The 25,260-nt window shown below is 42.4% G+C and overlaps 1 protein-coding gene across 27 annotated transcripts in view; it reads left to right on the top strand.

Moving 5' to 3' along the window:
- celf2 (cugbp, Elav-like family member 2) overlaps positions 1–24,424 on the top strand; it is a 726,013-nt gene extending 701,589 nt beyond the window's left edge. For 12 of the 27 annotated variants that reach the window (XM_078553002.1, XM_078553000.1, XM_078552995.1 and 9 more), the window contains 7 exons: positions 7,791–7,826; positions 9,340–9,456; positions 11,085–11,264; positions 12,971–13,033; positions 18,120–18,263; positions 20,030–20,200; positions 21,575–24,424. In XM_078553002.1, the coding sequence (XP_078409128.1) occupies positions 7,791–7,826; positions 9,340–9,456; positions 11,085–11,264; positions 12,971–13,033; positions 18,120–18,263; positions 20,030–20,157 (668 nt within the window). In that variant the 3' untranslated portion in view covers positions 20,158–20,200; positions 21,575–24,424. The remainder of the gene's footprint in view (positions 1–7,790; positions 7,827–9,339; positions 9,457–11,084; positions 11,265–12,970; positions 13,034–18,119; positions 18,264–20,029; positions 20,201–21,574) is intronic. The other 15 variants (XM_078553013.1, XM_078553014.1, XM_078553017.1 and 12 more) reach the window with 7 other exon arrangements.
- The last annotated feature ends 836 nt before the right edge of the window (positions 24,425–25,260 follow it).

Consider the following 25,260-nt stretch of genomic DNA (forward strand, 5'->3'; position numbering starts at 1 on the left):
AGTCTGGCTGCTCTGTAACATCATTTCTCATTGTAGTCTGTCCTAGAACCATGGGTATGCATTGATTTTCTCTTCTACATCACTTTGTACGTCACCACAGAGGAGGGCCAGAAGAAAGTTAGTCACCTGTTTCTTCTCATAGATACCTCAGTACTGGAGAAGGCCATGGCTCAGTATTAGCACTCTCACCTCTGAGTCAGAAAGCAAAGGCTCAAGTCCCGCTGTAGAGAATTGAGCATGATAATGTAGGCTTGATACTCCAGTGCAGTACGGAGGGAGTGCCACACTGTCTTTCAGATGAGGCATTAAACCAAGGGCCTGTCTGCTCTCTTGGTGGATATAAAAGATCCCATTGCATTATTTTGACAAACAGCAGAGCAGTTATCTCTGGTGTACTGGCCAATATTTATTCCTCAGTCAATGTCGCTTAAAGAAGGTTACCTACCTGTACATGATCACATTACTATTTGTTGTGACCTTGATGTTCGCATATTGGCTGTAACCATTACAACTGTGTCTCCGCCTAAAAAGTAATTCATTGGCCATAAAGCACTTTGGGATGTCCTGAGGCTGTGAAGGGCGCTATATAAATGAAAGCATTATTCTACATCTGAGCTATCCACTCAATCCCATTTCCCTGCTCCGTCCCTGAACTTTCATCAATTCCTTGAACCCTGTACTTCCAATTTACCTTTCGTGTTGGTGGCATTTCCACCTCGGACTGGTCAACTTAAATCTTCATTATCGGCAGATGGACTTGTTAAGGGTTAAAAGGTCTTGTCGATCGCAAAGAGCAATGCACAAACAAAATCCCCCCAGGCTTTTGGATTGTATGGGGAGGCCCGTGCAGGTGAATCTGGCTGGGTTTTCTTTCTGCGTTTGCGATTCTGAGGCCAGCATGTGCCCCTACAACCTACCATCCAAGTTGGGAGGGATTAGCTCATCATCGAGCCTGCTGCTGCCCTGTGCTGTATAGTTCAACTCTGCGCAGAGTAATGACAGTGCCATCAGGGAGCCAATGAGTTGTTAATACTTGTTAAAGTAGAGTCATAATCCACGAACTATTCAATGCACAATCAAAGCTTAAACTCTCTAGCACATGGGAGCTTCCAGAGCAGGTCTAGTACAGAAGTATTGCGATGATTGAATCCTGCACTATCAGTTCTCAAGGCTACTTAAACCAAAGAGATCTGCACTGCAGGCTGGTGATAATACTTTTTGTGTTTATCAGTGTTGTGATCCCAAGCTAATCTAAAGAAGCCAATTGTAGATAAGTCGGTGTAACACCAGGTCTGTTTTTAAGAAGATCGTTTCAGATAAGGGATTTGAATGAGGCTTTAACAAAGGATACAGGGAATGTACTGTGCATTTAAAGTGGGACAACTATGGGCCCCATTTTACATAAGCCCCTCTGCTACTACCACTCAAGCTTTTGAATTCAAGGATTTGATGTTAATTCATGCATTTTAATTTAATGGTAAATTCCAGAATGTTTCTCCTGTCACTGTGGGTGTAATGAGATTGGGTGATTTAGTCCCATCCCTCTCAGTGCTTCTAAACATTGATGGTGATTTCAGAGGAACCTCTGCCCTCCCCAGGTCACCCAGTTTTATTTTTAGCTCATATACTGCAGCTCGCCGATAGACCCTAACATCCTAACATCACAGTAATAGATAAAAGCAAAACACTGCGGATGCTGGAAATCCAAAACAAAAATAAAAATACCTGGAAAAACTCAGCAGGTCTGACAGCACCAGTAATAGAGCTAGTTAAACAATCAAGAATAGCTTATTACTTTAAGATTTGGCCTTAAAAATGCAACTTTACATTAAGTTTAAATAACAGGCATTTTGCCTGTGGTCACCTCTGTTGTCCCCTAGACAACGATGGAAGGGTGTTGATAACGTGCTTTCAAGCAACACTTGATCCCTAATAATTCACTGATGCTCAGTTTGAAATCTGCCAGGACCACTTGAGTCCTGACCTCATTACATCCTTGGTCCAAACATGATGCATTGCAGCAACTCACCAAGGCTTCTTCAACCACACCTCTCAAACCCATGCCCTCTACCACCTAAAGAACAAGGACAGTAGGCGACTGGGAACACCACCACCTGGAAGTTCCCTTGCAAGTCACTCACCATCCTGACTTGGAAATATGTCACTGTTCTTACACTGTCGCTGGGTCAAAAATCCTGGAGCTCGCTACCTAACAGCATTGTGGGTGTACTGACACCAACAGCATGGACTGCAGCCACCACATCGTAAGGGCAGTTATGGTGGGACAATAAACACTAGCCTTGTCATATCCCGCGAATATATGTAAAAAATGGCATGTCAGCTTGTCGTCTTGCCTTCCTCAGCTTGTGAGCACAATCTCACTTGTGTCGGAAGGTAATAAGCTTGTGCCTCTCTCTCACAGTGGAGCACATAATCTAGGCTGACACTTCAGTTCAGTGCTGAGCGAGTGCTACATGGTTGGAGTTACCATCCTTCAGCTGAATCATTAAACTGAGAGATCGAATGACAAATGATTTGTCAGTGCTATTTGAAGGAAGGATATCATAAGCAACATTTCTCGTTCAAGCAACACTACTAAAACATATTAGCTGCCTGTTCAGCTCATTGCTGTTCTTGTGATGTCTTAATGTTTACAAATTGGTTGCCATATTTGCCTACATAACGACCAACTCTGCACTTCAGAATAATTCATTGCAAGTGAAGCTCTTCGGGAGGTTTCTGAGATATGTTCTAAAGGGCAATAAAAATTTAGGTCTCGCAGTTAAAAAAATATTTTATTTAGCAGTTTGCCATCAATATGTTCTTTTGCCACCCAACACCTGTTTTTGATAGAGATGGGGCAAGAGTTTTGCTTGGCACCAGTCCTCACTTAGTCATAGAATCATAGAATCTTACAGCACAGGAGGAGGCCATTCGACCTGTCTTGCCTGTGCTGACTCTTTGAGAGAGCAGTTCAATTAAACCCATAACCACAACCCTCCACACCCTCACCCCAATACCTCCAATTCCTCATACATTGCCCTGATACGTTTTCTTTTTGAAAAGGATTATTGAATTTGCTTCCTTCACTCTTACAGACAGCATGTTCCAGATCATAATTTGCTGGGCACTGATTTTAAGTGGTGTTTTTCTAACCAATGAAATGGAGGATGGCCTGATAGTCAAGCGGGTCATACTATTGATTGCATCGAAGAAGCAACTTAGAGAAGAAAAAAACACCCTCTTCTTTCCTAGTGTAGCACTATGTCGAAGAGTTCCCTTTTCTCTTAAATTATAGAATATTGGTTTAAACTTCTCCCAGTGACCCTCGACAGTCCCTGACAACTTGGCTGTTACACTTCTCCCCCTCCCTCACCCCCCTCAACTCCCCGCCCAAAACCAGCAACCCCTGGAGGCTGTGTTCGACAAGAAAACCCTTGCCCACCCCCAACCAGTGTCAATATCAAAAGTGAATATTTACAAATGACAATATTTCATCCAGAGGCACTGAACCAACTTAGTGGCAGCTTAGCAGACGTTACAGTGACACAGAGTCTGTCCTCAGTGCCAGCAGTTGCACAGTTATTATTTTGTTTAATGGGAAAACTTTTATCGTTGCTTCTAAGGTTTTGTTAGCCAGGGAGCAATAACAGTCTGTTAGACAGTGTAATCCTCGGTGGACCTGTGCCTGCTTTTCAACTCGGTGGCAAATTCAGTGTTAGACATGGTCCTGAGGAGGCTTGTTCTGGATGTTAATAGGTTAGTCATCCAGCATAGATCGGAATTAAACAGGAGGCCTTAAAAGTTGCTAAGAAGAATCACAGGTAACATTTGATTCTTTTGATTTAATTTCGTCCATACCCTCAGTTTCTCGTTCTCATTTTCGCCCCTACAAAAGCACCCAGTCGGGCTGCAGTGCTGTTTCCTGAGTGCCCCCTGTTTCCTCGTACCTCGCCCTAGACAGCCTGGAATGCAGACTGGTTTGACCATGAAGGACATGACAGTTGAACCTCGCTCTGCTCCGACCCGGTGCTCACACATGAAGATTTCCCTCCTGGAAAGCAATCAGGAGAAGACACTACGGCTGGTTTTCTTTTTTCCTTCCCTGGTCCAGGAATTCTGAGATCGACTGGTTTGACACCGACAAGGAACAGATTACTCGCCCATTCTGGGACTTGCCGAATTTGCTTTTTTTTTATTGTTGATTTCAGTGCATCCCCTTCCAGCTGGTGAGAGACTTGAGCTCTTGGCCCCATCACACGCAGATTGTCAATAACCACCCTATTGTTATAAAACATCCCCACATGCTGACTCACCCTAAGCAGTATCATAGGAAATCTACATATATATAGATTTTCCATATCACATGATTATAAATGAGTTCATTACGCTGAGTAAAACTATGTGCAGAATCTGATAATTGCATTAATCCTTTGCTCCCAAAGGGTTTGCTTAAAATGAAGAGGGTATTACAAATTTAAGAAGTTTTGATTGAAAATGGCCTGTGGTTCTTGCTAAGAAATTGGATATTGTCTCCTGGGTCTTTCCCTGTATGGCATAACAAAGCCGTAACAGTTTCCCCTGTCCGTTCCACATTTCATTTTACCATCTTGATCTGTGTATCATGCCCACCACCACCACAACTGTTCTCCCTCCTGCTTTAGATTCCAACGCGATGCACATGACTCTCCATTTGAGAGGAGGTGAGTGGATGACCCCTTGCTTTTTAGACCTGCCAAAACCGGTCTGGAATTAGCAGCCAAGGTGGCATAGCCTTCCATTGGTGCTCCCTCTCTTGTGGATGTCTTCCTGCTCAGTGTGCCAGCGGGGTTGTAGACAGGGAGCATTTCCCTACCTCTGAATTGAAATGTAACAGGAGGTTTGCAAATGGATCAATATTGGTACTTTTCCTCAATACTTCGGAAATACCAGCACAAAGCAGGTAGGGATGGAGACACTAGGAGACAGCAACAACACCACTTCAATTTATTAGGTGGTGTTGCTTAGTACAGGAGATGAACAAGGAGTGGTCTGAAGGAACTCTCAGATGGACTGGTCAGATTCTGGATGCCGCAGGTTTGATGAGCTGAGCTCCAGACTTTATGATAATCTTTATGGGTTCAGATTGTTAGAGATACCAAAATAAGTCATTTATAACTCAATAAACTTTTCCACGAAAGGCATCACACAACTTAATCAGGCATGTTTAGGGAAAAATGAGAAACTCTTGAAAACCTGAAATAAGAACAAAAATGATAGAAATACACAAGATGTGTCAGACCTGAAAGAGAGAGACACCAGCGCACTATCCCTGCAGTGTGTATCATCTACAACACGCACTGCAGCAACTCGCCAAGGCTCCTTCGACAGCACCTCCCAAACCCGCAACCTCTACCACCTAGCAGGACAAGGGCAACAGGTGCATGGGAACACCAGCATCCCCAAGCTCCCCCCGCCCAAGCCACACACCTATTTTTCTTTTTAGCCATTCCTTCACTGTAACTCAGTCACAATCATGGAAGTCCTTCCCTAACAGTACTGTGGGTGTACCTACACCACATGGAGTGCAGCTGTTCAAGAAGGAGGCTCATCCCAGCCTTCTCAAGGGCAGTTAAGGTAGGGCAATAAACTCTGGCCTTGCAGTTGCCAGCAATGTCTACATCCCTTGAATAAATAAAAAACAGACAGGTCAGAATAGTATAGTCATAATGAATGCACAGGTGTTGGGAAAGGCATAACCTGCAGTATCATTTGGGTAGTGATCATTCTGGGAACATAAGCCCAGACCGTGTTGATTGGTAATATCTGACTGGGGACCTTGTTTTTTTTTTTAAAAATCTTGGAAACATAGGACACTGATTCTGATCTGACATCTCTGGAATTAGGTTTATTGTCTGACGACTGTGCCCTTCAGCAAAACATCCTTTCATTGTCTCACTGTCAATAGATTTTAACATGTCGCACAGTTAACGACTCTGGCTCCATCCAGTATTATTGATTGGTAAGAGGTCTAGTGTCATCATGTAATAGAAGGTAGAGCTCACCATGCTGGGTGTGACAAAGGTTTACCTTAGGCTGCCGTTCAGACCAGCTAGCTGTCTGTCGCTTCACCTCTTCCAAGCCCAATGAGGTTTTGCTGTTAGTGCCTCCTGTTCTCCGTAACCTTCACCAGCCTTACCATTCCCCAAGAACTTTGCCTTCTTCAGAGTCTGGCCTGTTGTACATCACTGATTCACCCTATCATTAGGGACGGTGCCTTCAGCTGCCTGGGTCTTAAGCTCTGGAATTCCTTCCCGAAACCCCTCCAGCCACTCTCTCCTCCTTTTAATCCAATTTTTAGTCTGTGGTCACCTGTCCAAATCTCTCCTTTGTTTGATAACCCTCCTGTTAAGCACATTGGGACATTGTACTATGTTGAAAACGCTAATGCAAGGGGTTGTAGTGGGGCAGTTTGCTGTTTGAGTCTGAACACTGAACAGATCAGCATGACCAGAGGTCTGATGGCTTCAACAGTGATTCCATTGATTGAAAAGCTTTTCCACTTTCCCCCACCTTCCTTTCTTAAGCTCACTCACCTATGATGGAGCTTCAGATGATCAGGTAAAAGCTACCCACTTGCTAATTGTTTCAACTGTAGAGCAACAGCATAATTGGAACCATTCATGCCTACACCAAATATCCCTGTGCACGTGCTCATTTTCCAGCGATGGTAACTTGATAACAGATGAGCCTTGGCTGATTTCTCCCCTGTTAGCCTGTGGACTGAGGCTTGAGACCAACTAATGCCGTTATTGCTGGGCTGACAGAGATCAGTTAATGGATTGATTGTGACACTTTTTCTGGTTCAGTAGCGCGCCAGTGGTCAAGGTGGAGTTGCACCAGTGATCAAAGTGAAATTGCTCGGTGATCAAAGTGAAATTCCACCATGTGGTACTAAGCAATACAGGTCAAGAAGGCGAGATCTGCAGTTTTATACTGAAGTGATTTCAACTGGGCTCAGTGCCCATTGGCTATGGAATAGAAAATTACAGAGAAAGGAAAGAGCTTTATTTAGAGTATTATCGAGCCTCAATGATGCCCTAAAGTGCAGTCATTCTTGTTATGTAAACACGCATGGCAGCCAATTTGCATTAAAAATGTTCCTGTAAACAGCAAGAAATGGATTATCTGTTTTTGAAAGTTGACCAGGACACTGGGATAATATCTACTCTTCATCAGGAAGCACCCATTGGATCTTTAACATGCATGAGACCCTGATTTAGCAACTACCCAAAGGCCACCCAGGTCTCGGGTGTGGCTGGGACCCTCAGCTGTGTGGCTGAGATGCGAGAATGCTACCAACAAAGCAAAGCTGTGCAATCAGGTAGCACAATTGCTCCCAATCGCTCTCCTGTGGCCTGTCTTTCAGAGCACGCATATTGACAATGAGCGCTTGCAGGCTCTTGGAATGTTTTGTGGAGCACAGGAAGGCAGCACCTCAGACGCAAGCAATATGGTTTTTGTTGTCCAGGAGGTGCATTTGTTCCAAAAAAAAAGGGGACAGTTAAACCAAGTAACACGAGCGGCAGATGGTTTATTGGGGAAGTAAAGCAACGTGGCTGGAAATCACCAGATGCATCTCCTAAGGCTGTTCAGCAGCGATGATTTGTAAACTGATAACCTGATAATAGTGCACAGGGTCGGTAACCTGACAAACAAGCTATTCTTTTATTTAAAAAGAAGTATAAATTAGTAGAGAAGATAGGGTAGTCTGTGCATGTGTGTGAGTGTTTTTACATTTGTTCCCGCAGTGCAATGGGGAACCAGCAATCAGCAGTCGATGCCTGGTATGTATTTTATAAATTACTTTTTGACTATTGTGACTGTATAAATCTATTATATGTTAAATATCCTGAGTCCGTGCATACTTTTTCCAGTATGAGTTCCAAGGTCAGCATTCATAATGGGAGCTGCCAGTGCAAGCATGTCACACCACTGCTGGCAGGACAGTGTAACTACAGTGTGACATGTTTACATAGGCCATTTCCATTTTAAGTGTGAACTTTGGAATTTACAATAAAAATAAGGACAGGTTATGAGACCTTTAAAACTGTTCTCCACACCTGGCCCTCACGCTGTAAGTCACTTCACCCATGATCTTTCCCATGTGCAATGCCACAGGAGATTGACCAAAATGTATCTACAGTCTTACCAGTGTGCATGCTTCTTGCCTGAATTTTTCCCACCATAAAGTCCGGTCTCCATATCTATAATAGAAACTGCCCATTTAAACTTGTCACAGTGTAATTGCACCCTCCTACCAAGCAAGGTGAATAGGCGCCACCACTGGCAAAGTGCTCTAATTGCAACACAAGAAGTATAAACCTCCTGTTTCCATTATAAACGGTAAGGTAAGAAATTATACTGACGTATAAATAACAGCAGAGTGTAGGACTTGCATTCGGATAACCTGACCTAATTGACCATAGTCCTCTAAAACCTGTTTCACCCGATGTCAGCAATGCCACGGGAGATTTACTAATTAGTTTTAATCTTAATCAATTTTCATAAATTTTAGTGCTGTAAGGTGGTATTGTGAAGCAAGCTGGGTATAAGGAGAGAAGTGGGGGAAGAGAGAATACTCTATGGGGTAGAGGAAGGGGTATTAGTCTGGCTTTGTTAGGACTAACCAACTGATTGCATATCCCCAATTTCCAATGGCCTACCAGTGGCGGCCAAGCCTTCAGCTGCCTGGGCCCTAAGCTCTGGAATTACCTCCAAAAACTGCTCCACCTCTCTACCTCTCTCTCCTCCTTTAAGAAGCTCCTTAAAACCCACCTCTTTGACCAAGCCTTTTGGTCATCTGTCTTAATATGTGGCTTAGGATCCTACCTTGTTTGATTAAAAAGGTCCCAAGAAGCACCTTGGGGCATTCTACCAGGTCAAAGGTGCTACGTAAATACAAATTGTTGTTGTGGTGAAGGCGCAGTTTCCATGAAGGTTTAACGCGTTTAGGGCGAAACCTTAACTCAGGAAGCAGGAGGGAGAGATTTTCTCTGTTTCTCGTGCGAAATCGTAAACAACAGCACAACAGAGGAAATTTCCCCCTTCCCCATCTTGGGGTAAAAATTTCCTTGTTTGTCTAGAGAATTGTGGAGCTGGCATCTGAAACGTACTTGCCAATGACCGAATGCCCTCTGCCTTACCACTCACACTGTGCCAGCTCATGTTACAGCCTGGCCTGTCTATGGGCAGCTCGGGAATGGGCGGAGTTCTGACTGTTTAGTTATTTTTCTCTCTCTAAGTGCAGTCATAATGTTTTCTTTTCTTCTTTCTCATGTACGCCTTCTACACCTCCAGTAGCAGGAACAACAAATTCCGGCACTGGTGCTGCCATGAATTCCTTGACCTCCCTGGGAACGCTCCAGGGGCTAGCTGGAGCCACTGTTGGGTTAAATAACATTAATGCACTGGCAGGTACAGTACAACATTGGGTGGTGGCGATTGGGGGTAGGGCGGGGTGCAGTGTGCATGGGGAGGTGGGTTCACAAGGGAAAAGGAGTCTCTGGTTTTTATATGGTGCACCACGCCATCTGCTGATCACAGAGATCCATTTCACAAAGTCACCTCTTATGTTTTCAAGTGTTCTCATCTTTAGATGGCCACCTGGATGATGTATCATGTGCAGGGCTGTTACTTTTTAAATCTAAAAACCTGTTAAGTGGTGTCTTGTTGTCATTCATTCCATAGATGACATCCACTTCTCTGTCACTGGGAAACTGCTGCCAGTTCACATAACATAAGAAATAGGGGCAAGAGTAGAGGCCATACCATCCCTGGAGCCTGCACCACCATTCAATAAAAACATGGCTAATCTGATTGTGGCCTTGACCCCACTTTCCTGCCTATTTCCCACATACTTTGACTCCCCTATAGTTCCAAAATCTGTCTATCTCAGCCTTGAATATGCTCAATGACTCAGCCTCTACTGCTCAAAGGGATGAGAATTCCAAAGTTTCACTGCCTTGTGAGAGAAGAAATCCTTTCATCTCCATATTCTGAAACTATGCCCTCTAGTTCTAGATTCCCCATAAGGGGAAAGGCTGAGTTAGGCATATTTTTGATTTTAGAAGGGAATCAAGTGTTATGGGGGACAGACAGGAAAGTGGAGTTGAGGCCACAATCAGATCAGCCATGTTTTTATTGAATGGAGCAGGCTCGAGGGATCAAATGGCCTTTTCCTGCTCTGATCTCTAATGATATTATGAAACATCATAAAGCAGATACATAAACACGCAAACACAAATTCCTATTCCCAATTCCCTTAAGCACCAAATTGGCAGCAAATTAAAGAGCAGGCTGTCTTGATCTGGATAAGAAGGGTCGTGCATGGTGGGGGAAGAAAGGCTACAAGATAGAATGGAAACCAAATGACTGTTGTCTCCTATTCCTTTGTCAGATGACCAAATCTCCTCTAACCCCATATTGGGCAATCCTGCCCTACTTGGCTCTTTCCCTTTAGAGTGGAACCTTCATTTAACGTGAAAACATTACAATTTAAGAGTTTCCTGTTTGCCCGGAGGAGGCAATGGTCTGCGATCTGAATCCACTCCAGGTCCACAGAATAAGTTCAGATTGTCAGTCGATGCACCCCAGAGCTCCAGACTGGGAGGAATGTTATCTGAATGGAAATTGGCTGACAGCTCATCTCTGTTAAAATAGTGTTGCTTTGGATTTACACATCCATTTGACCGATGATTTTTCTTTCAATAAATCCAGTACGAATATATTTCATTTGCTACTGTCCAAGCTCAGCCTGTCTTTTAAATTGCACTCCTGATGAACGTCGGCAAATACAACAATTGAATAACTGCAGAACGCAATTGGCGACGAATGCATTGTGAATGTCATCCGTCCCCAAAACCACTCAATGAGAATCCCAGCTCAGTTGCATGTTGCCTGCATGTTGCATGACAATGAAGTTGAACAGCGAAAGTCTTATTTGGGAATGTGAGAGGATAGTTCTCTTTGTAAGGAACTATTGAATGAGTGCAATTTTTTCTCTCTATTGTTGGTTTGATGTAAAGTTGCTCAAATGCTCTCAGGTATGGCGGCGCTTAATGGTGGACTCGGAGCGACCGGCTTGACGAATGGATCGGGTGGCACCATGGACGCACTGACCCAGGCCTACTCAGGAATCCAGCAGTACGCAGCGGCTGCACTGCCCACACTGTACAGTCAGAGCCTGCTTCAGCAGCAGAGTGCTGCAGGCAGCCAGAAGGAGGGTGAGTGCTTGTCCCCACCCCCCTCCCCCAGCCCTTCTGATTCTTTATCTACTTTGCTGGTTAGCACTCAGATTGCACCTCACTGATACAAAACATCCAGTAAAACCAAGAGTTCACTCCTAGACATTGAAGAGTTTAAGAGATTAAATTAATTAGGTCAGTGCATGAAAGGGAATAATTTGCTGTGCTAAGGGAAAAGGGCAGGGAAGTGGGACTAAAATTGGATAACTCTTTCAAAAAGCTGGCACAGGCAAGATGGGCTGAATGGCCTCCTCCTGTGCTGTATCAGACCATGATTCTATAAACTACTGGACTGAAGCGTCATTGTCTGCCAGATGCAATTGAATCCCAATGGCATCCATTAATGGAATGCTAATAAGGCAGGGCAAGTTGTCCATTCGCCCAATGAGGTTGCCTTGGCAGCAGCCTATGTGTTAATACACTCTCTGATTGGTAACGATCTCAACCTCTTTGGTGATGTATCCATATTCTTTTTTCTTGGTCAAATGTATAATGAAATCTGCTGCCACTGATAATAGACCACCATTAAAATTACTAGCAAAGCACATAGGTGTTAATTTGATAAAGCATATTGTGGGCACAATTCAACATGAGGGAGGCAAAAGAGACTCAGAGGGTTTGACAATTATTTTATGTCCTACCAGGTTTCCCATCTCATTCAGTTCCAAGGAAAAGAAAATCCCATGGGGTATATATTCAGGCAGCTGATCAAACTGTCTGTTGCCCCCTCTGATGTCTAATTCCCCTCCCCCACCCCCAACCCCACTACCATTGTGTGAAACTGGTAATGAAATTTGTCAGTGTTAAACTGGGAACGAAATCTATCCATGATAAATTGATAGTTAAAAGTTTGGGTGTTGAGTTGCAGATGAATTATAACAAACAGGTTGCTGATAACACTTCACGGTTGTAACTTGATAATGAAAGGTACTGGTGTTAAGCTGGTAATGAATATATTCACACAAGCTAGATTCACTAAATAGTGCGATCCCAGGTGAATCACTAAGCAAAGTCGCCACTTGTACAAGCCGTTGGTGGGATTGCTGATCTGTCGATGGTCATGCTTACGTTGCTCAGCTGCCAGATTAGCTGCTTTATCCACTCCTTTCGTGAATGGTGGGCTTGTCTGTTTATTCCCTTGATAACATTAAGGTTCAGAATACCAACCCTACCCTATTGGAATTGAGCAATGAACAGGATAATCTCAATTCACCTGGATAGCTCACTAATTATTTTTCTCATAAATGTAAGCTGTTTTACAGTACATGCTGCTAATGGCTGAGCACAGCTTGCAATGGAATACATTGCTGCTAGTATCAATATATTGGCCTTGAATGCTATTGATAAATTAACATTGAAAGATATTGGTCATGAACACTAAATTAGTAATAACATTGGATCAGAAGTTATTTCTATTAAATAGCGACTGAACAATATTAATGAGTACCGTAGGTGATTAATTGTAAACAATGCAAGTGTTAAATTGCCAATTAAAGCTACTGGCATTACTTAAGGGTATTTGTATTGCATTAATAATAAATGTTACTGATGTTAAGTTGGTAATGAACATTTTTAGTAGTAAATTGGTGCATAAAGCTGTTGGTGTCAAGTTACCAGTGAACAGATATGTTAGTGTTAATGGTCAAAGGCTGCATAGATTTCTATTGTGCTCCTCTCACGTACAGAAAGATGGCTCACAGCACTTTGCAGAGCAGAACCCAACACTGGGCAGCAAGCTGGAGGCACAGGTAGGGAGTAACGGCACAGTGGCAGAGAATGGTTTGTCAGAGGCCTTTATAAACAGGAAAGGGGCAGGGTAGTAAAGGTGGAGAAGTTTGAGGAGAGAGTTCCAGAGAACAGGGTCACATAAACACTGACTATCAATTGGGGGTGGGGGTTGGAGGGGGGTGGGGGGGTGGTGGGGGGGTGGTGTCGTGGGGGGAAACTGCAAGCAAGTGGAGAGACCCCTGACTAAGTGAATGGGCAAAACCATGGGTAAATATATTTCAATGTAGGGAAATGTGAGGTCATCCATTTTGGAACTCAAAAGGTTAGAACAGGGTATTTTCTAAATGGTAAAAACCTAGAAACAGTGGAGATCCAAAGAACTTTGGGAGTCCATGTACATGGATCATTAAAACGTCATAAACAGATACAGAAAATAATCAAAAAAGTTAATGGAATGCTGGCCCTTTATATCTAGAAGGTTAGAAGTCATGCTTCAGCTATCCAAAGCCCCGCTTAGACCACAACTGGAGTTACTTTGAGCAGTTCTGGGCACCACACCTCAGGAGGGATATGTTGGCCTTGGAAGGAGTCCAGTGTAGGTTTACTAGAATGATGCCTGGACTCCAAGGGTTAATTTGTGAAGGTAGATCACACAAACTAGGGTTGGATTCACTGGAATTTAGAAAGTTCATGGGTGATTTGAGAAAAGTTTTCAAGATATTAAAGGAAACAGATTGGATAGATTGAAAGAAACTATTTCTGCTGGTTGAGGAGTCTAGGACTGGGGGGCATAGTCTAAAAATTAAAGTCAGACCTTTCATGAATGAAACTAGGAAAGACTTCTTCACACAAAGGGTGATAGATGTTTGGAACTCTCTTCCGCGAATGACATTTGATACGAGATAAATTGTGAAGTTTAAATCTGTGATTGATATATTTTTTTGATAATTAAAGGCAGGTATATGAAGCTAGGTCACAGATCAACCAAGATTAACCGAATGACAAAACAGGCTCAATGGGCTAAATGTCGTCCTCCTGTTCCTGTGTTCCCACCAAAGGATGTATGGGTGTGGTGGGGGTTGGGAGGGGTGGTTGCATCTCCAGCAAGACCATGGAACGCGAGGATTTCAAAACAGGCTTACTGGGAATGGGGCACATGGTGTTAAAAGAGTAGGACTTGGTGCCACTAAGAACCTGGATGCAGCATTCTGAATGAGTTGTAGCTTGTCTGGAATGGAAATGGGACATTTGACAGTATCAGCACTGGACACAACGAGCCCCAAGATGATAATGACATGAATCAGTGTTTCTACACCAGTCGGGAAATCATGCAACTATAGGAGGATAAACTATCAAATAGCATGTCATAGAAGGAAGACCTTTGGCACGCTGATTCCACGATTTTACGAGTGAGCACCTGGCAAGGAGAATTTGCTAAGGGATCTTAGAAGTATGGTCCACAATTCCACCCCACTGTTGAAAAATGATGGAGGAAGGATCATGGGGAAATGCAACTAGATGGTCTAATGTGCACTCTGGTAGGTGAGTACTCAGAACAAACATTTGTATACCTAGCCTTGCAGTATCAACTTGTGAAAGTATAACTACAGCCATGAGAGGTGAACTGCAGAGCAGCAAAGAGGATAGTCCGTGGCATTAAAGAGAGTGGACTGGTGGACTCGATGAGATGAGACACTGGGAATCAATATATAGTCTCACAATATGTCATTTTGGCATTCGCCCAGCTCAGTGTTAATGTGTTGGATAGAAATTGGATTGTAGCATATCATACAGGCAGGGGTGGAAGGCTAGTTGCAAGGCAATGATACATTCCAGAGGGAAAGGCATGATTGAAGATAGGTCAGGAATTGAAAAGAATGGAACACGTAGAGTGGATTTGTTGAGAAGGAGGGGGTGGTATTAAAATTTGGAAGGAGTCTGGCGCATTGCCATATGGTAGAGAGAAGTGTAATGATATCAGTAAGCATGGCTGAGGAGGGGGTGGTTTGATGATCAGGATGTGGGATCAGGGGAGATTTAGGCCTTCATTAAGCAGACGAGTTTAACAAGAGTTAGGGAAAAGATGGGAGAGAAACCAAAGAGTTTGAGAAGATGGCCTGGGGTGGGTGGACCTTTGGCAAGAGGAGTGCTAAGAAACCAAAGAAGATGGGGAGGAGTTGGAGAAGGCAGAGATGAATGAATGGGTGAGTTTGATTTTGACTCTTGTGCATTAGGTATCTGAAGTGAGGGTGAAAGGTGTGCAGTGGACAAAAATCAATAGAGGTGAATATTTTTGTCGGAGAAGAGGGTTTCAGAATTGTTACCCGATTGGTGCTGGTCATTTTGGCTCTTTGTATCCCATCAGATACTACAGAATAACCTCAAGGTGATAAGAGGGGAAATTACTGAAGGCATAGCCCTTGTAAAGTCTTTTGATGATGTTGGGAATGTTTCCCATCCAATGTCTTCACCATACATAATGGAACTTGAATGGACATTTTCTCGCAATTGGAAACAGAACACAAGAGGAATGAGATGCACATTCTCAGAGAGGGACTGGATGGCTGTCTTGTTGAGAACTTGAAACAAAGGATGCCCCTTTTTGAAGAACGAAGTAAACCCGACAAGATAGACAATCAAAGTTATTTTCTTCACTGCAGGATCTTCCTCATTCTGCTGGGGCTAGCTGCATAGTCACCAGGAAAAGAGGGTCTTGCTGCTTATACAGATATCAGCCAAATAAATTTGCCAAAATGCAAGGCATCCTTATTGGAAATGTCTTGCCAATAATTTTCGATGAGAATCCCTATTCCAAAGGCGCCAATGATAACAAATCCTTCTCAGTTTCCCTGGATTCATTCTCTAACAAGCCAGCACCATGGGGATGCAGGCGGATACACCTTGGCAGCTCACGATTTTTACCTTCCTCCAAGGAAAGACTTGATGCAGTGCTGAAATTCAAGGATCTTTTAGAAGCCATTGAATGTAAAGACATTCCAACAGAATCTCACAACAAGTAGTGGAATGCGTACTTCAGCATGCTTTTTTAGGGGGTGAATTTGGTACTTTTCAGTATGAGGGATGTAGAACCCCCTTCTGCCTTTGGCACCCTATCCCAGCATTCTAAGTTTCAAGGTCAATTATAGCACAGTCTGTTGCAGATGGCAGCTTCCTCTAACCTTCCCTATCAAAATGCCTCAGCCTCAAGAGAACCATCTGTGCTGGGACAACATTATTTCCTATTTCCAAGCAGCCTTCCTGTGGCTCTGTCCGATCAATATGCCAATTTAGTGTCCATGGGCAGCTTTGTATTCTGGGCTTCTGCCCATGATGAAGTGAACTGCTACTGCTCAAACCAGCCGAGCTGCGTTTATTCAGTGCAACCAAGGGACAACCACCTGGATGGCAGTCCCTGAGTCTCAGTGTCATTGAAGTCAAAAGACATCTTATCCACCCCGCATAATAAGGAGGCAGCTGGAATAAAGAAGGATACAACTACTTGGGCTAAAGAAGTGGAGAGTGCTATTGATGATTTGATAATGAGTGAAAATAATAGTGATATCCAATACATGACATAATTGATATCCAATTAATGCCATTAGATTGTTGATGAAAGAAATTATAGTGTGAATTTAAGAATAGCTATTGTTAGTGAATGTTATTGGGGTTAAATCAGCAATGATGACTCTTGATATTTGATAATGAAGATTATCAATATTATACAATGCCAATTTAGCTGGGTCTGTTAGTTTTTCCTAACCATGCCTCGTATTTTGTCATTTTTGTTGCCACTTTAAAACTAAGCAAAGCCTCATTACCCCTTTAATAAACTTCTAACTCGCAGTGCACACTTTATTAACCTCAAGCATCCTCGAAATAAATGGGTTGTGTGTGCTGGCCTAATGCTGAGTCGCTTTAATCAGTGTGTGGGAGATGTTATTGCCTTGTGCACTTGGGTCAGCCAAATTCGTCACCTAATTAAAACCAATAATTCACTTGCATGAATTATTACCTGACAGTCTTAACGTTCCTGCCACTGCTTGGAGTGTTTGTGCTTAATGTAAAATGAATCTCCTGCCCCCTGGCCTGTAAAGATGATAGCTCATTAACAATGGAAAGAACCTTGTCACGCGTTTGGTGGCAGAGGGTGCCTTTAATCAGGCCGAATGGAGGCAGGTTGGGACCCTGCCACTTCCCCGCCTTTACACCAAATGTGCCCGTGGCGGGGAGGCCCATGGACAGCCTTCCTGCCACCATTGCCAGTTGAGGCTCTTAAGTGGGCATAAGGATCTCATCCCACCGCAGCTGGTCTTCACCCAGCGGAGGGCAGGGTCTTGCCATGCAGAGAGCACAACAAGCAAACCCATGCGGGGTGAGGGGGTGGTGGGGGGCTGGCAGCTCTCGCCAGACTGGACTTCAGCCCCAGGGTCCTTGATTCCAGGAGAAGGCCTGCCAATGGCCCCTCAAGTGCCTGAGTGGAACAGGATGTGGCAAGCCTTCCCCAAAAGAGGCAATGCGGGGATCCCACCAGCCAGCGGCCAATGCCCCCCGCCCCCCCCCCCCCCCCCCCCCGCCCCGTCACCTCTGCAGGACTTTGGCCAGTGTCTCACTCACGTGGTCCTACATGTATTAGTGCTGCTCATGAGAATATATCCTCTCGGGCCTGTCACCTGTATTCCATCTGGCCTGTCATAGCGGGGCCTGTAATAGGGTATTTGGCCATTGCTCATAATTCCTTCTGGATGGGAATGGGGGCAACTTAGAAATCCTTCCAAGGTCATCTCTTATCAGAGGGTTCAAGATCAAACAGATGCACCAGCTGCCCCACACGAGACTCCTGCTGCCTTCTTGCGTTTAGTCTTGCAGATGAGAAGTAGCAAAACGTTCCCCGGTTTTGAAGATGGGACTAGGAGCCGAGCCTACATCTTCTTATCGGAAGGACAACGTTGCTTGCATTTTCAGCTCCTTGTTTAGCATATCTTTAAGGATGCTGACCAAACCAAAGAAACTTCTAACTTCAGAAATAAAATAAAGCATGGATGTCAATTTAAATATGTAGAACTTTTTTGTGTGTTTGATTTACGTTGTGTTAAATCTCATCTTCAGGGCCAGAAGGTGCGAATCTGTTTATTTACCACCTTCCCCAAGAGTTTGGAGATCAGGACATCCTACAGATGTTTATGCCGTTTGGAAACGTTGTGTCTGCTAAAGTCTTCATTGATAAACAGACCAACCTTAGCAAGTGTTTTGGTAAGAATGTGTGAATGGGTTTCACGTAATCCCAAAAGCGAGGTCCGGGTCGGTGTCTGATGTTCTGATCCTGTGCACACAGATTACGTTAGCCCATCAAATGGATCTTAATGACTCTGTTGATAATTGTAGATGACAGGGTTAAACTCATTGTTACTCACCAGGATGCCACATATTTGATTCCTGTTGTGTTCTGAGTTACAGCCTCAGCTGGACAATGATAGACTGCTACCACTGGCATGAGCTCCCCTTCGTTAGAGGGGGGAAATCAGATCATACTCCCCGTCATGAGCCAGCAACCGGCCACTCTCAGTGACAGGACCAAGCTCAACTGTTATGCCACCCACATGCAAATAACCTTGCAACTTGCCATCCTCCATGGCCACTTGTGTACAACAGCCACTTGGGAAGGGGTAACAGAAGATCGAAATTGCCCTCTCTGTGTCAACTATGGTCCAGTGTCGTACTCTAATCCCTGAGTCAGAAGTTCATAGGTATAAAGCCCAGTCCAAAGATTTCAGAGCCTGATACTCCAGTGCAGTATCATGAGAGTGCTGCACTGTCGAAGGTGCCATCTTTCGGGTGAGACACTAAACCAAGGCTCCATCTGCCCCCTCGTGAACATAAACGACCCCCCCCAGCACTATTTTGAACAAGAGCAGGGAAATTATCAATTTTTATCCCTCAATCAACACCTAAAACAGATTATCTGCTAATTATCATATCGCTGCTTTGTGGGAGCTTGCTGTGCACAAATTGGCTGCCGCATTTCCTACATTGCACCAGTGACGACACTTCAAAAAATACTTCATCAGTTGTAAAGTACTTTGGACATCCTGAGGTCATGAAAGGAGCTCTATAAATGTAAGTCTTTCTTTCTTTATCCAAATGAGGCCTTTTAAATAATTACAATTTAAAATACCCAGAATTATGGTGAAGTGAAATATTTGTCACCAGGTTCTAACATGGCAATGCCACTTGAGCAGTTGAAGTTTCTGAGCTAAGTAGTTTTATAATGGCTGGTTGGAGTCTGGCCTAATTCCTAACCCTTAAAAAGATATAGCACAATGAAAAATGAATGTTCATTGAAACCTGGACTATTCAATAATGAAAGTGTCATTAAGGAAAAGCTGTGGGTGGTTTTTCACTGATAACAAGTTAAACCTTGACCTAAAACATCAAGATTTCCAGATTTCGGCCTATTTGTAGGGTTGCCAACCGTCCAGGATTAGTCCGGAGTCACCAGGGATTGAAGATTATTTCTGGGACACTGCTTTAATCAATCCTGGAGAAAAACCGTGGAGGCATTAAAATATTTTTTTTCATTCCCTTTGAGCACCTGTTTATAGTTATGATGAAAGATATTAAAGGCGGGGAAATTAGGCTGTTTGCCTAACAGCTGAGAATTATTCACTCGGCCAATGAAGAGTGTGTTCACCTTCCAGGTGGCATGGTGTCATCCGACATGATGGACATGTCAGGCAGCCAATGGCAAACATGCCGGGGGGGGGTTACCAGGAAGTTGAACACAGGAGATCATGTGATGAAACTGCCAGGCATATACTTGACCAGAGTTGGCAACCTAACATGTATGCCAGCAGCCAAAGTGCCTTCAAAATAACAGACTGCACATGAACGGTTTGGGCACCATTCTGAGATATGACATGTAGCTTCGTAATCAAAGGTCTTTCTTTCACCGGCCTATCGCAAGATCGTTAAATGTTTTTCCTTTTCTTTCCCCCGCCCCCCAATTCCCCTCCTTCCAGGTTTTGTAAGCTACGACAATCCAGTCTCTGCACAGGCCGCCATCCAGGCTATGAATGGTTTTCAGATCGGAATGAAGCGCTTGAAGGTTCAGCTGAAACGATCCAAGAATGACAGCAAACCGTACTGAGTCTAGTGTGGGAGGTTAATGCTGTTACTTTAGCTTTGTTAGGGTAAGTCCCATGAACCAGCCGTGGCTGAGGAGGATCATTGCCAATATTCATCAAGAGACAATTTTTTAACATTACACTTCCATTTCCCTCCCAGCCCTCCCCCACCTGTTTTCCTCCCATTCCCGTTACGTTTAGTATCTTAACTCTTATTGTATTTACAGTATTTAATTTTTTGCTTTGTTCCGTAAGAGAAAAATCGAATTTTGCAAAAAAAAACATGTCTTAAAAAGATTTCAAAAAATAACCGAAATGTGCAATTTAACTCAGCCACTGGTGCCAAATGGGCCCATGTGATTATGGGGCACCAGGTGCTTTATTAAGCTTAACGGACCCAGTTAACATAGATTAGAAAGGCACCAGCAGTTTACAGGTTAATGACATGGTGGTCTAGTTTGAAAGTGATGCCAAGTGAAGCACTAACATTTTCCTTTATTTTAATTTTATTTCTCACTCTCTCTCTTTCTCTCTTTCTCTCCCTCGCTCTATCTTCCTCTCTTTCTCACTTCAATGAGAATTTGTCTATTAGGACATGATCACAAGTTAGATAATCAGTTTTCTGCGATCAGATCGCATTGGTCTTTTTTTTTTTGGTAAACGAAAGCCTTTGAGATCTGTTTCTACCACCGTATGGGGCTCTTTTTTTTTCGGGAGGGGGGGCAAAGGGGTAAAATAAAAGAGAAGGTTAAATGGCAACATTTACTAAAGGTTAAATCAAATATGAAAAGAAAGAAAGCCACAGGCCTGTACATTTTATTTGTAAAAAAAGCAGCTCTATTTTTATACAAATTTTTACTGCCTCAGAAAGATGGAAGTTATTTATTAAGTACCTATAGTTAATTTATTGGATAGCTGAGATAACTCATCCTCTATAATAGTTAGAGCCTGCTTCGTGAAGTAGTCTTAAAATGTGCTAAGTGGGAACGAGTTTATCCTTGCAGTTAAACACACACAAATCACAATCTTGCAACATTCATGCTTCTCCTGTTTTTTGTACCCTTTATTTGTGTGGTATCTCATTACTCATAGCTTCCATTATCTAGTCGAATTCAAGTTTTTTTTTTAAATCTTGTGACTTTATTTTCTTCGTTTGTATACCTGTTTAATTAAAAATCTGTATTTCTGTCCCAAAACCAATCCATCTCTCTTATCTCTTTTAAAGTACCGATGGATTCTTTTGGGTGTTTATCTGTTGCCGTTGCTTTTTTTTATTTTTTTTGTTAACAGTGTTATTAAAAAAAAATGCAAATTTATGTGAATGGCTCATAGATTCTAATGACTGAGATTTGCATTGTTTCTGCAACCATGAGAATGATTTTGTTCCTGCTGCGTAGACTCTGTGTAACTTTTGACTCTTCCTTGTTTTTTTTCCCCTAGACATCTTCATGCTCGTTAGTTCATCGTTTGCCTAGCATGTCCCTGTGGCGTCAAAAAAAAATTTCAAAAAAAAAAAAAGCTCATCGTCCCGTCATTGTTTCTGATGTCTTTCTGACCTCACATCACACTTGGTCCTCCTACTTGACCCCTTGACCTAGTTTGACTTTTCGAGATTTTTTTGCATGTGACCTCACGTAGCTCTGAATTCTAAAGAGATCAATGTGAAAAGCGTAGCTGCATTCGTGTTAAAGACTGAAAAAGAAAAATAATTATTTTAAGAAAGTAAAGCAAGGAAAAAAAAAAATATGAGAGAGAGAGAAGGGAAAAAAATAAAAAAAACCTGTGGCGAAAAAGTTTCTTTTTTCTCATGAAACAAACTTGAAAGTATTATACAGGGATTGGCGTTCTGTCTGGTCACTTGGAAAAGCAATAGCAATATGTGGCCAGCGTGCAGAATGTTGGTTTCTCAATGAAGCAGACTACTTCTGATCAGTTGATGAAACTGGTCAGATATTATCAAGAGCTCTGTAATAGTTTTTACATTTTTCAGGCAGTGTAAAGTTTTGATAAGGCCATTTAAGTGGCTCACTTTCTCATCGATATATATAGAAAAGATAAAAAACCACTTTTTTTGTAGACTAGTTTAAGATAATTAAAAAAAAAGATGACCCATGTTTGGGGAAAGACTACCTATTTGTGTCACCTTTTGCTGAACTGATTCACACCTAGACAATCTGTGGTAAATGCACATTAAATGACCTATATTTTATACTGTTTAAATGTATTGGAGAAGATAAAACAAAGCAGTAAGTGTAAACTTCGTCACGTTGGTAACTATGTGGGTTAAGTTTCGGTGTCATCGCGATTTTTAAGGTTACATAATTAAGTGTTTCGTAAAGACGGCAGACTTTTTTTTTCGTTCACTCGGCAGAAGATTTTTTTTGGTGGCCGAAAAAATCTTAATTCATCGAGTGAAAAGGGATTAAAAAAAAAGAAAGAAATATACAATTCCAGGACAAAAAAATCTTGTGCTTTCCGTGTGAAATGTTTTGACGTCCGATTTTGTTCCTTCCTTTTCATTGTGAAATTAACAGTTTGACGTATTCTTTGTTCAGCAAAATGTGAGATTGGCTTTTTTTTTTTCCTTTTGGAAGAGAAGAAAACAGCAATTTAAAATCAGTGGAATTAGTGCCAAATTCCAAAAGCAAAATAAAGGTACTTCCTGCCTAGCGCTTAATTGTGTTATCTGTGAGAAGTAATTTGATAACATGGGTATTTTGTTACTTGAGTGTTTTGTAATGATTCTCTCATGTTTGAAAAAAATTAAAGGAAAAAAAAAAATAATAGATTAAAACCAGAGAGAAAAATAACAGTTTGTTAAATTGCTAAAGCTGTGGTCTTGTTGCCTGAGATTGTTCATTGTTATCTCTCTTTGTAAAAGCGCTCCATGTTTCCCCCAACCTCGCCTTTCATAGAGATGCTGTGCAAGCAAACCTCACAGAACATTTTTTTTCTTAATAGTTGTGAAATTTAAAAAAAGGATAAAACTCAAAAAAAAAACTCAAAAATAATTTTAAAAAAAAGCACCCCAAGGCAGGAACATTTAGAACTGTGTGTTTTTTTTTTAAAAATATAATTAATTAATTAATAATTAAGCAGCCTTAGCTGCGTCGTATGACTTTCTAACCATAGCAAAAAACATTTGTCATTCCTCTGTGCATGCACTCAGTATGTAATAAAGCACTAACTGTTAACAGGCCAATATTTCTCTGCATTGAGGGCCGGGAGCAGTTTGAATCAGTTCGGCTTCCATTTGCCTTGGGGATTTCTTTCTGACTTACTCTGTTGTGAATTCATTTCCCTCACTGCTAAACCCCACCCTATCCCCCAACCTCTCCCCAACTTCCCCCCCCCCCACCACCCTCCCCCCCCCTTCCAACCCACCACACTCAATACATTGTTTCTGGTTTTTTTTTAAGTAAAAAAAAAGATTTAAAAAAGTTGTAGCTTCATTGCATTTTTTGGAAAATGTCACACAAGACGTGTTTCGTGCTCCTGTGATGTGAGATCTGGTGTTTGTAGACTATTATTATCATTTAGGATTAAGATTTAAAAGAAAACAAAATATATAGTTTTAAGTATTTGTTTGAGAAAAGCCAAAGTTAATGCAAAATGAGTGGGGGAGCCGCAAGCCCATGTGAGTGCTGTAATTCTTTTTTTGGTACGTTTTGCCTCTGTATGTGATGGAAGTTTTTTTTGAGGGAAAAGAAGTCAACACAACACACACACACTCGAAAAAAAAAAAATGTGGGCTTTCGTATTTCTACAACTTGATTGTAATTATGCATTTTGTACCAGTGGAATTTTTTTATACTGGAAATTAAAAAATGGATATTTCTGCGCCTCACCTGAGTGTGGGCCCAGTGACAACTGATTTTGAGTTTAATTTCTAGTTGGTGCAGAGAAAGTGGCGATTATTTCATTTTAAGAATTTACAAAAAAAAAACCTGAAAAAAAAACAACTTTGGCTTGCTTTCCTCATTTCTTTGCATATGCTTAAATGTCAAGAATTTTTGTCAAAAAAAAAAATGGGTAAGTTTCTCTTCAATTATGTATTGTGCAGTTACATAAGGTATTAGGACTAGCAGTATTCATCCACCTACAGTGGGATAACTGTATTAGTTTAAAAAAATAGGGGTTTGCTTTTTGCTGTTGAAATCCAAGTTTTTTCCTGATTCTCTGTCTTCATTGTGAACATAACTGTGGAACAGTTGGACTTATTTTTGTAATGTATGTTATTGTGTGATGCAGTTTTTGCTTCTGTCTCAAATATTAAACCATTTTTCCTAATACTCGTCTCTCTTTGTGTGCTGTTGGTGATGTTCACTGTTGTTTGGCGTTCAGCAAACCTCACTGTTCCACGTCCTTTTTCGTTTCTTCTCTCTGTTGTGTCGACGAGACACTGCCAACCTTACCCAGCTACTTCTGTTTCCTCATTCCTGTTTTGGTTCAGTATTTGTTTTGTTTTTTTTTCTTCCGTTTCTCTCCCTTTTTTTTTGGACAAATACAGCTATTTTATACTGTTACCCGATGCCTTTTTCCATGTCCCAGTGACAAATAAAAACCTACACCCTGAAAGACACAGCATTGTCAGTATTAGATACAAAGGTGAAATAATAAACAAACCAGAATTAGGCTCGTAAGATGCTATGATATGCATGTTGCTGTATTAATCTTTTTTTTATTCTGCTGCATGAAGGGTTAAGTCAAATCAATGCCCGAAGGATAAAATGAGCCTCTTCGGTAAGAGACCACTTTGGATTAGAGCTGTTTACAGGCTCCCCCCAGTGGCTATACTGATCAGCTGTGCAGCCGAGCTATTTGGGACAGGAATTGGTCATTGTGCTTCTGCCCTGCGCTAAGCTAGCTACCCTCAACCCGGATGGCCTCAGCAATGCTCGTTAATCTCAACAACCCTCGGGCTAGGGAAGAGGTGAGGTGGGGAAGAGGAAAGCAATCAGTTAGGCTGCTGCCGGTCCTCAAAAAGCAACTGAGCCCTGTTGGAAAGCCCACGTCAACAGTTTTGAGGGTGATTATATTGGCTGCAGCATCACTTCCTCTCACCTCCCACCCACCACCCAGATTCAAAAGCCCGTGGTAAATTAGGCTGAAATATGAAGAATGGC

Source organism: Cetorhinus maximus, chromosome 12 (assembly GCF_964194155.1).
Source record: "Cetorhinus maximus chromosome 12, sCetMax3.hap1.1, whole genome shotgun sequence".
Classification (NCBI taxonomy): Eukaryota; Metazoa; Chordata; class Chondrichthyes; order Lamniformes; family Cetorhinidae; genus Cetorhinus; species Cetorhinus maximus.